A 16,400-nucleotide genomic window follows, 5' to 3' on the forward strand; every position below is an offset into this window, starting at 1 on the left:
AAAACTATATATCATCACTGCAATGTGATTATGTAACCCCTTCATTTTCACAGGGACATGTCCAACGCACACAAGAGTTTATATACATACTGTAAACAAGGAATACTAATAAAGTTTAAACATAGAAGTCGCGCTTGAGAATTTCTGATTGCCATATACATTAGCGACCTGAGAACTGAGAGAAAGAGGTGGTGGCATTAGACTTGGAGGATGCGGTTGAAGTGGATGTGTCTGCCCGGATTTTCTTATCAGAATCAACGTAGGCTGGCTTAGCTGGTGGCGGGTGATCTGTTGACCCCTTGCATTTTAGTAAAACAACTATTTCTGACATTGAGGGCCTCTGTGTAGCCAATGACTAAGTGCACATCAGAGCTATATCTCTATTATTCTTTTCACTTCTTCTTCTGTATAATCGTTTGGGTCTAAGGTATCGTCAACCAAGTCCAAATGCTTGCCATTCTCGTGCAGATTCCATACCTATTTGCACCATAAAAACAAAATAAATAATGAATTGGCAAATTCGAGCATTTGAATTAAAAACAAAAAATATACCATACAAAAATTCAAGAAAGTAGGTGTAGAACCCAATTGATTTGGGACATTACCCGTGAAAGAAGGTATTCCCCTTCATCTTGAATCTTCAGTTCTCTGCTTTTTCGGCAGCATATAATTTCAAGGACGACGACACCAAAGCTGTAGGTATCTACCTTTTCTGATAGCTGACCATGGATTGCATACTCGGGGGCCGTATATCCTCTGATGGATATTCAGACCAAATCAGTTACTATTTAATAATTGTAAAGAATAAAAAAACCAAGTGATTACAGAGTTTGGAATACCACGGCAGCTATCCTAGGCCATTACTCATATAACCACAATAAAGTCATCATACAATTCATGCAAAGTTGTCTAAACTGCGAAGGAATAGGAGTGAATGACTTACAACATCCCTGCAAATCTGGTGCTGAGATGACTTTGATCCTCCGGCAGAAGTCTTGCTAGCCCAAAGTCTGCAATCTTGGGCTGGAAATCATCATCCAGAAGAATGTTGCTGGTTTTTATAACTCTACGTATGATACACACGTGGAATTCCTCGTGTAGATAAGCAATTCCCCTGGCTGTGCCCAGGATTATATCATTTCTCTGTTTCCAGTTGAGAGATCCTCGTCTTTCCCCTGTATCCCATAATTAACAGTGTCTAGATTAAGTTTTAAGAAATTCAAACAGGGTTTCAAGGTTTCTAAAGATCAAAGAGTTGAGCTGAAGTTACCAAATAAGAACTTATCCAGACTACTGTTTGCCATGTATTCATAGACAAGAAGTTGTTCTGGTCCTTTGCTACAACACCCAAGAAGACGGATCAGATTCCGATGATGAACATTACTTATAAGTCGAAATCTGCCTTTGCCCTCGAGGATTTCCCTATATCTAGTTTCTTGACAGCTACTAATTTCCCATTTTTCAGAGTTCCCTAGTCAACGATGCAAAGATAAAAAGCAAGGAAAAGTAGTCAGCATACAACCAGCAGAGGATTAAATGCAATACTAAATGTAGATAAAGATCTGATAACTTTTAAAATGGTAAATGGAGGTGTAAAGAGAACATCGACGCCTTTTCATACCGCACGACCATAGTTTCACAGGATTAAGGAAAAGAAAAGGAAGGGGGAATAAACTCATGGAAGAAGTGATGCAAGATGTGCACGATTCTCTCTCTCTCTCTCTCTAATTTTACCTTGTATACATCACCAAATCCTCCTTCTCCGAGTTTGTTTTTTTCGCTAAAATTCTTTGTTGCCAATTTCAAGTCCTTCAACTTGTAATTCACCGGACCTCGCAATTCAGTTGCTCCTAATATGTCACCTGCTATGGAGGGAAGCAATTACAATCGCCTCATAAATGCAGAAAACTTGTTATAATTACTGATAAATGAGCTGCGTGCATCCAAAGTTAATTATTATCATAGATGAAAAGAAAATGACAAAAGCTTAGAGTGAAGAAGAAGAAGAAGAAGATCACATGGTTTTCGAAATAGACAGAAATTGGACTGACCAAGAAAAAGAGAATAATTGCACTTTATTCCTTCCAAGTGTCTTGTACTTTGATGGTAAAATGGTCGATTGCGTATTCAGAATATTTACTTACAGTCATTAACTTCATGATATGATGTCAAAATATTTAAAACGTGATTTGAAGAAAGAGAAAAAGACGAAGAAATTCACAATTTTTTTTTTTTTAATAAGTGCATCGGGCATTTGAGAACAAAGTCCCGACTAATCCAAAGGTACACAGACTCTCGACAAGGAATTTTCTACAAGTGCACTTTGGGTAATTAAAATGGTAATTCCCTCAGTCCGATAATCCTTATAAATTGTTTGTATCTAAGAGAATTTGAAATTTTGAACTTTAGACCTGAAGCAAGCATACCACCAAGACCAAGGTCTTTAGCACCTGAGCCAACCAATGAGTTAAATTCACAAATTTTATAGCTAATTTTCCTAAAAGAAGGGAAAAAAAGGAAAAAAAAAAAAACATAAATCGTCAAAATTAAAATATTACTGGAAAATCACAGTGCTCACGTAGCTTTACCTCTAAAAGCTGCCTTGGGCCTTCTTGACAGTGAAAACCAGGCTAACAAAGCTATAATGAGAAGAGCACCTACACCTCCAACTACTCCTCCAATAATGGCTTTCTTCTTACTCGAATTTCCTGTGATAGAAAATATGGAGGTATGAACAATTACGACAACGAGATATTTGAAGATAAAATCATGGCCCAGCAGTATGCGAGAAAAAAATGAAATATTGGCTAATTACAAAGACCCACCATTTCCAAGAAAGGACTGATATCAGTTGTTTGGTTATCAGCAAGGCGGTGTCCGAGTACCTAAGGAAACACCCAGCATCAACTACCCTACCATCTTTACCAGGAAGACACATCTGTGCTTTGGTGTAAGCAAATTTCAAGCAATGCAGACAAGCAGTGTCACTAGCTGTTTCCACACACTGTGCCACACCATACACAGTACCACCAACAACCGCAATTTCCTTATTACTCGCAGCAAAGAAACCATTTATCTTAGGAGTTGCAACTTGGAGATCCAGTAACAATGCTTCCATAGCTGTAGTAAAATAGGTGGCTTGGGATGCCGTCTGATTCTCACAAATCCCTTCGCTACCAGGCATTGTGGTCTCGTCATAGAAGCTGGCGCTCTCGTACCTGAAAATATTGCAGCATCCAACATCAAACTTCTCTGTTGATGCACCACATCCATATGGTTTTTAGTTGACACCCAGAAGCGAAAGTTGGCTGTGTGTTAGAGCCCCCTTAACATATATAGAATTTTAAAAACAAAATTTGATTTAACTACCAAGTACAGGAAGCCTGATCAGTTGTTCTTCTCTCTCTCTCTCTCTCTCTCTCTCTCTCACACACACACACACACACATTTTATGATCACAAAACATTTATCATCTTATTGTAAAGATTATATTTGAACTTGAAAGTACAAAGATATGCCAATACGGTTGTCTTAACTAGTAAATTTTCTACAAACACAAGTGTGCAAATGCGCATGCAGACCTGTGTGAATAATTTGACTGATTTAATGATCAGAAAGTTGGAAGTAGTTTATGGGTTACTAGTTGTTGATAGTTGGTAATTAGTGCTTTAAATTTTTAATTAATAGAAAAATTATTCCGACATGGATCGATCAAAAGAGGGAGTTCATATTAATTTTATTACTAATGACATCATTTAAAAACACTAACGACGTAATTAGGCAGGCATGTGTAGAAAATAGATGCAAGGCCAGCGAAGAACAGAGAATGACAATCTTGCGGCGGTTTTTATTAATTGTCTCTTTTATTTGTTTCATTTGGTTCAAACTACAAGCTAGCTGGTCAGCAATGAATTCTCTACTACCGATAACAATAATTAAAAGCGTCGTGTTGGATTTGGCATCCATTTTGTTAGTTTATAATTAATATGGTAATATAATATTGTAAATACAGACCTGCTTAATTAGAACGTACGTACAGCCTGATCATGAGCGGATACATATAAATATATATATATATATATATATTTATATATTTATATTCATTTTGGGCAGAGCTGAATACACTAGCTAGGACCCCATGGTTAATTACAGGGACAGCCGACTTGTTTAAAGTCAACACCGGCAATAATCGCGGCACGGTGGAATTATCTGTACGTTCGGGCCTATTAGTCGACTAGACTGCATATATACCTTAAATAATGCTACCAACTGAGAAGATACATACAAATTCTTGATCATTAGTTGCCTAATGCACGCTCAGTTGAATACTCAATAAACTAAAAAAAAAACAATTATAATTATCAACCAAAAAAAAAAAGAAAGGTACGAAGAGTTTGTACCTAAGGAAGCAGCCGTCGTAGATGACACGAGCACCGTTGGCAGCAGAGCAGTTGCGGATTTGAGACTCGGCTGCAGTGAAACAAGCAATGCAGTCTGCAGTGGAGAGGTAGTTCCTGCACTGCACCATGGCGTAGGCCGGGCTCGAGCCGCTCACTTGTTGTGCAGTCGCGAAGTATTTGTTGCTGCCTTTGTCAACTGTGCTCTGAGCTCCGAGAACGTCTCGTTCAGGTTGGTATAGAAACCCGAGACGCTGGACACGTTGTAGGTGCTGCAGCCCTTGTTCAAGAGATTGATCTCCGGGTCTGCAACGACGCCCACTCTCAAACACCACCAGTACCATGTTGCGGTAATTATCAATACCATGTGCATGATCTTTCTATGTAGGACGTTCATGATGATCTTCAACCTTTTGAAGATCAAACACAGAATCTGAAAAATAGATAGTTAGAATATCTAAAACGACTTACTAGTCTAAAATTAGAATCATTAAGAGGGATAGGAGGGTTAAGGCTCGTGTGATGGGAAATAAGAGGGAAAACAAATGGACGGCAAATACCACATATGGGAACCAAAATGAATAAAATAATTCCGCCACCAACCAGTACGCGTGGGGCACGTCTCTACAAGACTTCGTAAGAGAATTGGCAATATGGCCTAACCGCTTCGTTTCATTCTTTAACCCATCTTAAATCACAAAATAATAATAATATTCTAACAATATTTTACTATCTCAATTCAACTCAATTCAATTCAATTCAGTTCAATATCTAAACACAACCATCTAAATTTTAGTTATATATGAGAAAAAAATATTTACATTAGACTAGTCAAAAGTCTAAAAATTCAACATTTGAGCTAGCAAATTTGGACTCCTGACGGAATTCTTCAACACAACTTTCTACTATTTCTCAACCTCCACAGACCATCTTATGTGTCATCTTTTTTTTAACAAAAATAAAAAGTATATTTTAGAGCTTCTTGATTCAAATTTTCCCAGATCAACTGTGCTCTGAGAAATCATCTTTTCTACCAAAAGTGCTTGGGATTGTACCCGAGCCAGAGACACCCCTCTAACTTGGGCTAAGTGGATTTGGCACACCAACATTCCAAAGAAAATTTCTATTATGATGTGGAAGGCTATTAATAATTGCTTGAGTGTTGATGAAAAGATTAGAAAAATTGGCATCCCGATAGTTTCTAAATGCAATTATTGTTCCGTGGGTCATACGGAGGATTTAAACCATGTGCTTTGCACTGGTGAGTTTGCTAGGAAAATTTGGCATATGGCTGCTATTCACTTAGGTGTGCACTGTTTTTCATACTTGGAACGAGCAAATTAACTTCTGGTTTCGTCCAGCGGGCAAGTCTTCTCAAATTCGCATTATTTTCGGGTTTCTCCCATCTATTGTTTTTTGAAAAATTTGGGAATAGTATTATAAAGCTAGGTATGAAGATAAGGTTGATACGGCTGAGTCGGTTTGGAAAGTAATTAAGTTTTGGATCCGTAGGATCATGCTCCTGTTCATGAAAGTTGCTTGTATTTCTAATAAAGATGTTGCTATTTTAAATAGGATGGATATCCATGTTCTCTTACCTAAGTCTAAGCCGATTCGTGTGGTGAGATGGGTTAGACCTCAACTAGGATAGGTGAAGCTTAACACTGATGGAAGTAGTTTGGGTAACCCTGGGCCGGCAGGCACTGGGGGTGCTGTTCGTGATAATTGTGGTAAGCTCAGGGTGGCTTATTCTGCTTATTTAGGTCAGGGATCTAATAATTTTGCTGAAATGAGAAGTATTTTGGAGGGGATCAGGAGGTACTATCAACTTGGGTTCTATAGGGTTGAGATTGAGACGGACTCCCAGCTCTTTGTTAATTGGATTATTAAAGGTGAGTGTAATATCTGGTATCTAGAAGAGTACTGGGATGAATTATTCACCTATCTCGACTGCATGGACTATCGTGTAAGCCACATCTATCGAGAAGGGAATGTTGTGGCCGATTTTCTTGCTAAGAGGGGTGCTAGGGGCTTAGATATGGAGTGGTCTGCTGACTGTGATAATCTCCCTAGTCAGTTAAAAGGTATTCTTAGGATGGACTTACTTGGTATTCCTTATATGCGTTGTGATTAGGATGTCTGGTTTTTCCTTGACCTTTTTATGTGCACTTGGTTTCTTTGGCCTTTTTTCTTGCAGGATTTGATCCTATTTCTGGTCATTATTTATAAAAATTATGGGCAGTTTGTATTTTGGCTGGAATTTTCGGATCTGGGTCACCTAGGTTATGCTTATTTTCTATATTGTACCACTCAGGTATCTGCTTGTAACTACGATTTTCCTCCGCTAAAAGTGAGGGCTATCAATAAAAGTGGGGTTACGTCATCTTCTTTAAAAAAAAAAATCCTGTGCTCTGAGCTCCGAGAACGTCTCGTTCAGGTTGGTATAGAAACCCGAGACGTTGGACATGTTGTAGGTGCTGCAGCCCTTGTTCAACAGATTGATCTCCGGGTCTGCAACGATGCCCACTCTCAAACACCACCAGTACCATGTTGCGGTAATTATCAACACCATGTGCATGATCTTTGGGTAGTGAAAATAGCTTATAAGTATTAAGAATATTTGTGAATAATTATGAGTAGAGATTGTAGTGAGTTTGTGAGTAGTGAGTTTGTGAGTCCCATTGAGAGTATTTTGAGTTGTTGACTTTTGGATAGGTAGTTGAAAAAAGTGTGGGTCCCATAAATTTTATAGTGATTTTATTTTTAGTAATAAATATTATAGTGATTTTATTATAGTGATTTTATTTTATTTTTATATATAATAGTGATAAATACTTTAATGATTTTATTTTTAATTTATATATAATAGTGATAAATATTATAATGATTTTATTTTTATATATATAATAGTGATGAATATTATAGTAATTTTATTTATATATATAATAGTGATAAATATTATAGTGAATTTTTTTTCTTTTCTCACTTTCTCTCTCTCTCCTCTGGCCCGATTCACCCATGCCCGAAATGGGTTTTGAGCCCAGCCTGGCGCCGCCCCTTCTCACCGCCATCATTGGCGACTCCCCCAACCATCACCGATCTCCCCCACGCGCAGCGTTATGTCCCATGCAGTAATCTAACCGAAATGTACACAAAACCCATTTCTCTCCACTTGCACCGCTGTACGCAGCCACCCAGCCTCACCGCAACTATCGGCGACTCCCCCTTATGCCGGCAACCAAGCCAGCCACCACCAATCTCCCCCACGCGCAACTTTCTCTCCCCTACGGTAATCCAACCGAAATGGGTTTTACCCATTTCTATCCACTTGCGTCGCTATACGTGGCCACTAGGCCACCGCACCTCCACCACCTCTCGCAGACCCAGCCACCACGAACCTCTCTCTCCCTCTCCCTCTCCGTCGCACACTGGCATTCGCACGTAACTTTGTTGGTTGTGTCCGACTTTGTTCAACAGACATTGTTCAACACAGTGGCAAGATACTTTGTTCAAACTACTTCAAACGTGTTTGGCATGTGAAGTCTCCTCATCCATACGAAAATATTTGGAAAGTATTGAGAAGTGTTGGTTACCCAAACACAGCTTAAGTCTAGTGTGATGGGAAATAAGAGGGATAAGAAATGGGCGGCAAATACGACATATGGGAACTAAAATGAAGAAAATAATTATGCCACCAACCAATATGCATGGGGCACGTCTCTACAATACTTCGTAAGAGAATTGGCAATATGCCCTAGCCAAATTTAACTCTAAATTTTAGCTGAGAAAAAATATTTACATTAAATTAACCAAAAGTCCAAAATTAAACACTTGAGCTTGTAAATTTGGGCTCCTCTCCAAATCTGATGAGATACTGTTTACATTTGAAATATATATTTTATTATTTCATGTATTTCCCATCATTCGTTTTTTTTCTTCATCACATTTTCCTTGTTTTTCTTCTATTCATCTCGAAACGTGTGAAACACAAAAGACCTGCGTCTTCTTCGATCGTCTATGCCCTCTTCTCTTCGTCGATCGCCATGCCGTTGTCTAACCCACAAATCATCCACGCCGTCGTCTTCTAGCCCACAAGAGACCTGTGAATTTCCTCCACAAATATGTCACAACAAAATCGCAATTTGGGTATTTCTTATAAACTGATTTCCGATTTGGATTTTGCCGTGTGTTTTGCTTTACATGGGTTTCGATTTACACTCTGTTCGATTTTCATAGTTCTTACATGATTTTCGATAAACACTCTGTTTCGATTTACATAGGTTTCGATTTACACTCTGCTTTGATGTGGAATTTATTCTTTTATTGAGTTGGGTTTTCTTTTATTGTTTTGTTTTCCATTGTCTTGAAAAAGTTGAATAACTGATCGAAAACCATGCATGGCTTTGTCTTGTACAAAGCCTACAATACAGTCTACATTTTTCCAAAATCTCAACTCTCCTCCATTGTCTGCTCCTGGAAACACTCTTCATTTTTTTCTTTTTTCTTTTTTACATCGTCCAGCAGTTGATTACTTCGCAAGCGACTCTCCGACGGCTATTTTATTCACTGTTTAAGACTTTAAGAGGTGTGTACACCAGTCATCTCTTCAATGTTCCTCCCTTTTCGATGCTGAATTAATCCTTTTTTTTTTTTAGAAAAAAAAATCTTTGGAGCTAAAATTGAGATTTACGTGTTTTGGTTTCAGTGGAATATTGGCTGCGAATTGTGGGTTTTTAAAAATATCTATAATTGAGTATCGAGTTTTTAATCTTTTACTGCTTTTAAAAATATCTATTTGTTGATGCACATAAATTTCATGTTACAAATCTAGATTATGCATATTTGGTTTAGTTGAAGAGTTCACTGAGTTAGTAACTTGGGTTATCTATTTATCTATCAATTTATTCTATGAGAATTGAATTTGGATTGAGATTTCTATTCAAAGAGGTTATATTGAGCCTAATGCTTTTAGTAATAGCTTCTTAAAGTAGATTTTCTATTTATTAACATTTTGATGTGCTTGTACTATGTCTGTTATGGTGTATTTCTATTATGCATGTGTGATGCCTTCTATTGTGATGCTTTTGTGCATTCTGTTATGCCCATTGTCCTCTACTTTGACAGATTTAATATGGCCCTTTGCTTCTTCCTTAACATTAATGAACATGTGAATAAAGTCCAAGTGGACTTGCATATAACATGATACTAATTTGGCTCACTTTTATGGCTCTTTTCCTATGGAAGATTTCAAGGATGGATACACAGTTTGATGATATGGCTGGGTAGCAACTAAATGTGTAGACTGTGGATATTATCTTTGTACTAGAAACTGAAATGTGTTGGTAATTTGTGGACTGTTTTGATAATTTGTGAACTGGATATTAGTTTTTGTACTAGAAAATGTGTTGAAAATTATCTTTTGGTATTTATATGGACTTTTCGGTAATTTGTGGACTTTTTTTGAACTTGAATTTAGAATCTTGTGAATTTGATTTCATAAGATTTTCACTATCATATAGCTGGAAAGTCATCAATGACTCAAAGAGTATGACTCAAGGCATGTATCATATTCTGAAAATGTGAACATACAGAGAAATTTACCTTTGAGGTGCTTTATATATAGCAGAATATATTGCCATGATGTCAAACAGACTCCTGATGCAACTAATAGCAAATGGTTTGGAGTAATTTACACCTGCTCAAGATTACTGGAATAAGATGGTTGTTGCATTCTATTCCTCGACAATATGCGTATCTCTAATAACTAAAGGTTTTAGAAACTAGTGACTTTGCTTTCATACTAAAGGGTATAAATTTTGTTTTTTGTCAAATATTATTCAAATATATGAACTGTATTTGTAAAATATAAAAAATTTGTCAAATATGATTAAAATATATAATTTTATATTATTATTTTAATTTTAAGATGGCTAGTCCAATGTAGACTCACCAATAAAAAATTTCAAAAGTTTAGATTCTAGCTAAACTTTAGTCTTGGCAATGTCAATGCTCTAAGTGGCTGGTAGGAGTTTTGCAAGTCTAAGTTACGAGTCCAAGTCAACAATTGTTCTCCTCTTGTGAAATCTTTTTCCATCTTTTGTATTCGAGATTAAACCTTTTGATGGGTTCTAATATAAGTTCACTAGTACACTCATCAACATAAAAATTACAAAATTTTTAAATTCAAAGTCATCCTTCCATAATTTCCAATATATTATATGAATAATGCTAGATAAAATTACACATTGCACAAGCACCGTACATTTTTTAAAAAAATTAAGTAAATATAGAGCTCACATAAATCTTCATGATTCTGAATAATTATAACACAAAAATAAAGTATATTAGTCCATCATATCGATCACCATCCTATTTCTTGTACATATTTCATCATATTTAGCTAGGTGTTTTTTCTTATATACTTTTTTGTGTATTTGGATTATGCATGTTCTTTAATTAGTAGGAATAAAATCTTTTACTTGAAAAAAAAATCATCATTTTCTAGAAAAGCTAAGGCCCAATTCAAGAATTTAGAGTTTAAAGTGATCATTAACCAAGTAGCGATCTCACCATAACAAAAGCATGACATAGCTCCTCACTCATGTATCAAGGATAAGGACGTAAGATTATAAGACCACAAGTTGCCTCGAGTTGTTTCAGCAAGAAGTCAAAAAGGTTGGGCGATATCTATGATGTCCAGCCGTCATCCACCCAAGTAAGGTCAATTTTTGGTAACGAGTTGTTCCTCTCGCGCAAGGTCATTGAGTGTTTCTCCACTCTCTTCTTCTCTAGCAAAGTGATCATTCCATCATCAATACGACCCCTCCGAGTCTGATCTGTTAGGTGTTCATGGGTGCACAATTAAGATTAGGAGGCCCAACCACATTGATGTTTTCCATATTACATAAAGGATGAAGAAAAAACCGATAGATGAGAGGATCATGCGCCTGTTACCAAAAGCATGGGAGGGCCATGGATGAAATCAAAAGGTGGAAATGTAGAGCATAATTTCTGGATTGAAAAGAACCAGCACATTTGCCTATAAAAAGATAAACCTAGTACATTTGAAGAGAGCACTTTTTAAGAAACAAACATACTGATTTAATCATCGGAGCATTCTGCCGTTGGAAACTACTATCAAGTATCAAGCTTTTATGATTTATTCTTTTCTCAGTTTTGCAGGTCTCATGAAGTCATCGGAGAACCGAAGGTGAAATAATGTCATCGGGTACGTAGTGAATCATGTAGATGCTGAAAAAATATAGGGAGGCATCAATATGTCAATGGTAATCGAGCTACATTTATCAAAAGTCGTTTTCCGAACACCGAAATGCACTAAACAGGAGATAGCTAATGTCACCCGGTTGCACTTATTTTCAATGTCTCAAAACATAGAAAAGTGGGTAAAAAGATGTGCTCTAGAACAGAAATCTTCCAATCCGTTAGTGCCCCAAAGACATTATATGCTTAATAATGCCTTGTGGTGTCCGCATGGGTTTCATGTAGGGCCCGGTCGACCCACAGATGGTCCATGTCCGAATCCTCCGACATTATTATTGCCGCTGCTTCCCAACCACTGCCTTCTTTCCAGTAGCTAAATTATGGAATAAGAAGGACGACCATAAAGTGTTGTACTACTCTGAGGTTCTCAGCCAATCTTCATAGCATACTAGATAAGTAGGAGTTCGCATGTTGTTTTACTAGAATACTGCTCTTATCCCGTTTTGATTTGGCACACCACTCTTAGAGAGCAATTACATCAGTCCTTTGATTTTTTTGGTTTTAAGTAGTCCTTTGATTTTTCTACATATGAACAAGTAATTTTCTGCTTAACATAAAAATAAAAAAAAAGAGCAAGAGAGAGAAGCAAAATTTAAAGAGGGCAGATAATGATGTCAAAACTGGACCAGATCATGTTCATGGTAGTTGGTATAATTTTTGCAAAAGACCCATGCATGTGGGAGAACAAATCAAGCCGGGTTGAGCCAGCAATTTATAGAAAACTTGATCTAGTTGGGTGCGAATATAAAGAGTTCATTGCTGGCAGAAAGAAAATTTGACTGATGTAAAGAGATTACTAAAAATATGCCAGATCTATTGCAAGCGTTATTTTTTCTTCTCTCCTTTTTTTTTTTTTTTTTTAAATGGAGACACCTAAAAGAAATGAAGAGCTTTTTTATAGTTTCAAGTGATCAAACAAATTCCTTGCCATTTGTTTCAAAAAACCAAATAAAGTGATGCAGCTAAAACCATAACAATTTGGACAAGAATCGAAGTAATATTCTCAACAAAAAGTTCATTATTGCTATTATTATTAGTTTACAGGCTGTTCCAACAGTTTCCTCTTTTAAAATCATTTATGCTAGTTCCCAAATAAAATCATATTTCAGTTGTGCCCCAAGTCCTACCTTTGAGACAGGATCCTGCAGGGTCAGCTAGTTTACGGTCAATTTCTACCACTTTTTATTTTCTCTTTCCTTTCTTTCCCCCTTGGCAAAAGGGCAACATGAAGGAGACCAAGGTTTGTTACTCGCTACACCCCTTTTAGCACCTTTAAAAGAGTTAGCAACTTTCAAATTCCACTATTTTTTTTTATTCTTTAAAAGAGCTAGCTTTTATGACAAGGTGATACCATGTTCAGCTTTTACAACATGGCGATCTAACAAGTCTAGCCAAAATGAGCTCATTTTTGACAAACCACCTAATGTCCCATGTACTTTTCATTATTCGCAGGATGAGAATCAGAAAAGGGAAAGAAGGATGAGGCAAGTTACCTGATGATTATATTCTGGATAAAATCTCATTGAGAGCCAGAACAATGTTCTCGTAGCACTGCCAGACAAGCGATGCATCTTTATACTTTGCTGCATAATCTAGCTGTAAAGTTCATCAAACATCATCAAGTATAGTGAATTTGAAAGATTTATTTGGCTAGAGTGAGCATGTTTTCTGTAAGAGGAAAATTATCATCAAAAGATGACATTTCCCGTGCAGATTACGATATGCTATGTAAAGCTTCCCGTTGAAAAAAGATATCCGATATCATGAGACATTAAGATTATGTATAAGCACCACTTACTTTGGTAGCATTATTGAAGAGATTGGAATACAACTTCCTTAGCTCGGGCCTCTCACTTCCGGGCTTCCCTTGGATTATGGTATACAAGTCCTGTTTCAGGTAGGACGAGTTCTTCCTTAGCACCTTCTGTGCTTCTACCCACGACTCTGACTCTATCAGAGATTTTATACCTAGCAAAGCTTGAGCATGGCCTCTGATTCCACTCTTTGCCTCTTCGTACGTTGTACCTGGTACTACCATGTTAAACTCGAATCCATCAGAAACCTCCGGACTGGCCAATAGTACTGACACTATTGCTGCTATTCCAGCTATTCTTCTACGGAAATTAGAACCGAGTATGACCTTCTGGGGCATCTCTCTGGACCTAAAAGACGGTTTAAAACAGCAGGTGAAGGTTGGAGGATGAGGATAACGTGACAGGTTGGGTTGTAAGACCAATGGTGTCGTAAACGCCATCATCCTCTTGCGAAATTCTTAATAATATAGCTCAACGGTGTAATTATCTTTCTTTCCAAATTCCGTTGTCAATTTCCCGAGCGAAGCCCAAGGATTTATAGAAAAAATATAATAAAGAAATGCACCTATGATCAACTATCGGATAAGGAATTTCCAAACACAACCTGTAATCATCTCTTTCTCAAAAACCCTCCTGCAAAATAATTAACATAATTACATGAGCATTATGATAACAAGTAGAAGTTTTCACGGATAGCATCTGCCTTCCTCGAGAAACACGGTGCGCATAAATCAAGTTAAGATTATGCTAGATTTTAGCAAATTGACTCTGTTTTAAATCAGTTGCTCGTATAATGAGTTAATTCAAGACATCAGTTAATTTCGACGTGAAAGAACTCTCAGATTATTAAGTTTATACCCTCTCCGAATGCACCCACATCAAACAACAACCGTATAAACTCTCATGTAGTAGCCAATAATCAGAACCCAGAGAGAGAGAGAGAGAGTTTGCGCGTACCTGAAAGTTTGCTTTAGAGGGCGGAAGCCGGTTGGCTAACGGGAGGTGGCTGAGCGCTTGAGCTGTTGCAGCGGAATGATTTGTTTAGTTGATAAAAGGGATTTTTCACCTCATCCACAGCACTTCCAAATGACGCACAACGTCGCTTATTTTTTCTTTTATTTCTGCACGCATTGTGTCTTTGTCAATGGTGAGTCAATTTTGATGTAGGCCTGGTTTCCTCTTGTATAATTATTATAATTTTTATATAAAATTAATAAATAGTTTAGTTTTTTAACTTTTAAAATAAAACTAATATTAAAAATTTATATTTTAATAATATTTTATTTAATTTTTAATTTTTATTTTATCTCATCTATATAATTAAACAAGTCCTTAGATTGTAACCCATAATGTTTATAAAAACTAATTTTACATTAATTTTCATCTCAATTGTTTTATTACTCCCCCTATAATTAGGGGCCATGGTCCATGGATTCAACTTTTAGATGATCCTTTATTCGGCCTAAAAGTACCAGCATCAGTTTGACTATTATTCTATTATTTAAATTTTATCTAATATCACGTTTTTTTTTTTTAAATCTTTTATCTATTACACTCAAAACAATTCTCTCTCAAAATTTTATATAATAATAAAATATTATTTATTTTTAACTCTTTTTATTATCTTTTACCTAAATATAATTATTTTTATTTGTTTTTAAATCTATTTTATTAATTATGCATATATTAAATCCATCATAATAATAGCTTCATTTTTATTTTCATTATTTTTAAAAACAACAACCTGTATATTAAAATATATCAAATTAAATAAAATCAACGTCCTCTCAAATTACGCGAAGAAAACAAATAAAAAAAAAAAAAAAAAAGAAATATGACAGTTAAATGAGTGAATGGAAAGCAACGTCTTGGAACAAAGAAAAGAAAAATGAAATTTCAATATTATCCAAATATACTAAACCAAGTTAATATAGTATAAATGAAAGTTAAGATGAAATTATCATGCTTAATTCAGTGCAGACCTATTTTACTCCATGTTAGACATTTAAGTTGTATTTATATATTAAATTGAGTTGAGATGATAAAATATTGTTAGAATATTAATTTTTAATATTATTATTATTTTGAAATTTAAAAAAATTGAATTATTTATTATATTTTATATTGAAATATTAAAAAATTATAATGATGAGTTGAGATGAGTTTAGTAACTAAACGTACCAACCGATTGCATTGAAATATTCGTTAAGTCAATGCCGGAAATCTAATGCACTCTTTCAAATTATCTAAAAAATATCAAAAATTGATTTGTTTTTATAAATAAGATGAGATGAGATGAGATGAGCTGGAATAAAAGTTAAAAATAGAATAAAATATTATTAGAATATATTTTTTTAATATTATTTTCATTTTAAAATTTAAAAAAATTAAATTATTTATTTTATTTTATATAAGAATTTAAAAAATTTATAATAATTAGATAAGATGAGTTGAGAATAATTGTGAAAAATTTATTTAATTTTTTCAATATATAATATAATATATTTGGAAATTTTAATTATATAATATGATATATTTCGAAATTGTTTATTTGTAATTTCTCTATCAGCACACAAAAATGTTATAATAAATAAAAATCATTATATGGACAAAAAGAAAATTATAATAATAAAAAAGAGACATTTGAGACTACATACCCTCTCTCCTTCTCAGTCCGGTGAGACGATCTGAATCAGCGTGTACATACAAATATATCTCCTTTTTAAAACATAATCCGTACTCTGACAAGGACCACTGCAAGGATGGTGGCACATGCCTGCTGTCATATCACCTCTCCCAAATGGACGGTCATAGATTCTCTAGTACGGATCTTTCAACGGCCTCGATTTCACTTCCTCTCACCACTCTCTCCGACTCCGGCTCTCTCCTCTCTTCCCCCCCCCCCCTC

The 16,400-nt window shown here is 35.7% G+C and overlaps 1 protein-coding gene and 1 pseudogene across 3 annotated transcripts; both read right to left on the minus strand.

Moving 5' to 3' along the window:
- Positions 1–44: 44 nt before the first annotated feature.
- LOC121249606 lies at positions 45–11,100 on the minus strand (annotated as a pseudogene).
- On the minus strand, positions 10,668–16,273 carry LOC121249604 (psbQ-like protein 3, chloroplastic). 3 transcript variants are annotated; one of them, XM_041148324.1, is made up of 5 exons: positions 16,150–16,273; positions 14,450–14,613; positions 13,477–14,125; positions 13,172–13,274; positions 10,668–11,233 (listed from the first exon to the last, which is right to left on the minus strand). In XM_041148324.1, exons 3-4 carry the CDS (start codon positions 13,933–13,935, stop codon positions 13,179–13,181), a joined length of 555 nt encoding a protein of 184 aa, XP_041004258.1. In that variant the 5' UTR covers positions 13,936–14,125; positions 14,450–14,613; positions 16,150–16,273; the 3' UTR covers positions 10,668–11,233; positions 13,172–13,178. The 3 variants fall into 3 exon arrangements, with proteins under 3 accessions (XP_041004258.1, XP_041004259.1, XP_041004257.1); XM_041148325.1 differs by lacking the exon at positions 10,668–11,233 and adding an exon at positions 11,676–11,991; XM_041148323.1 differs by lacking the exon at positions 10,668–11,233 and adding an exon at positions 11,676–12,139.
- Positions 16,274–16,400: the final 127 nt, after the last annotated feature.

Source organism: Juglans microcarpa x Juglans regia, chromosome 2D (assembly GCF_004785595.1).
Source record: "Juglans microcarpa x Juglans regia isolate MS1-56 chromosome 2D, Jm3101_v1.0, whole genome shotgun sequence".
Taxonomy (NCBI): Eukaryota; Viridiplantae; Streptophyta; class Magnoliopsida; order Fagales; family Juglandaceae; genus Juglans; species Juglans microcarpa x Juglans regia.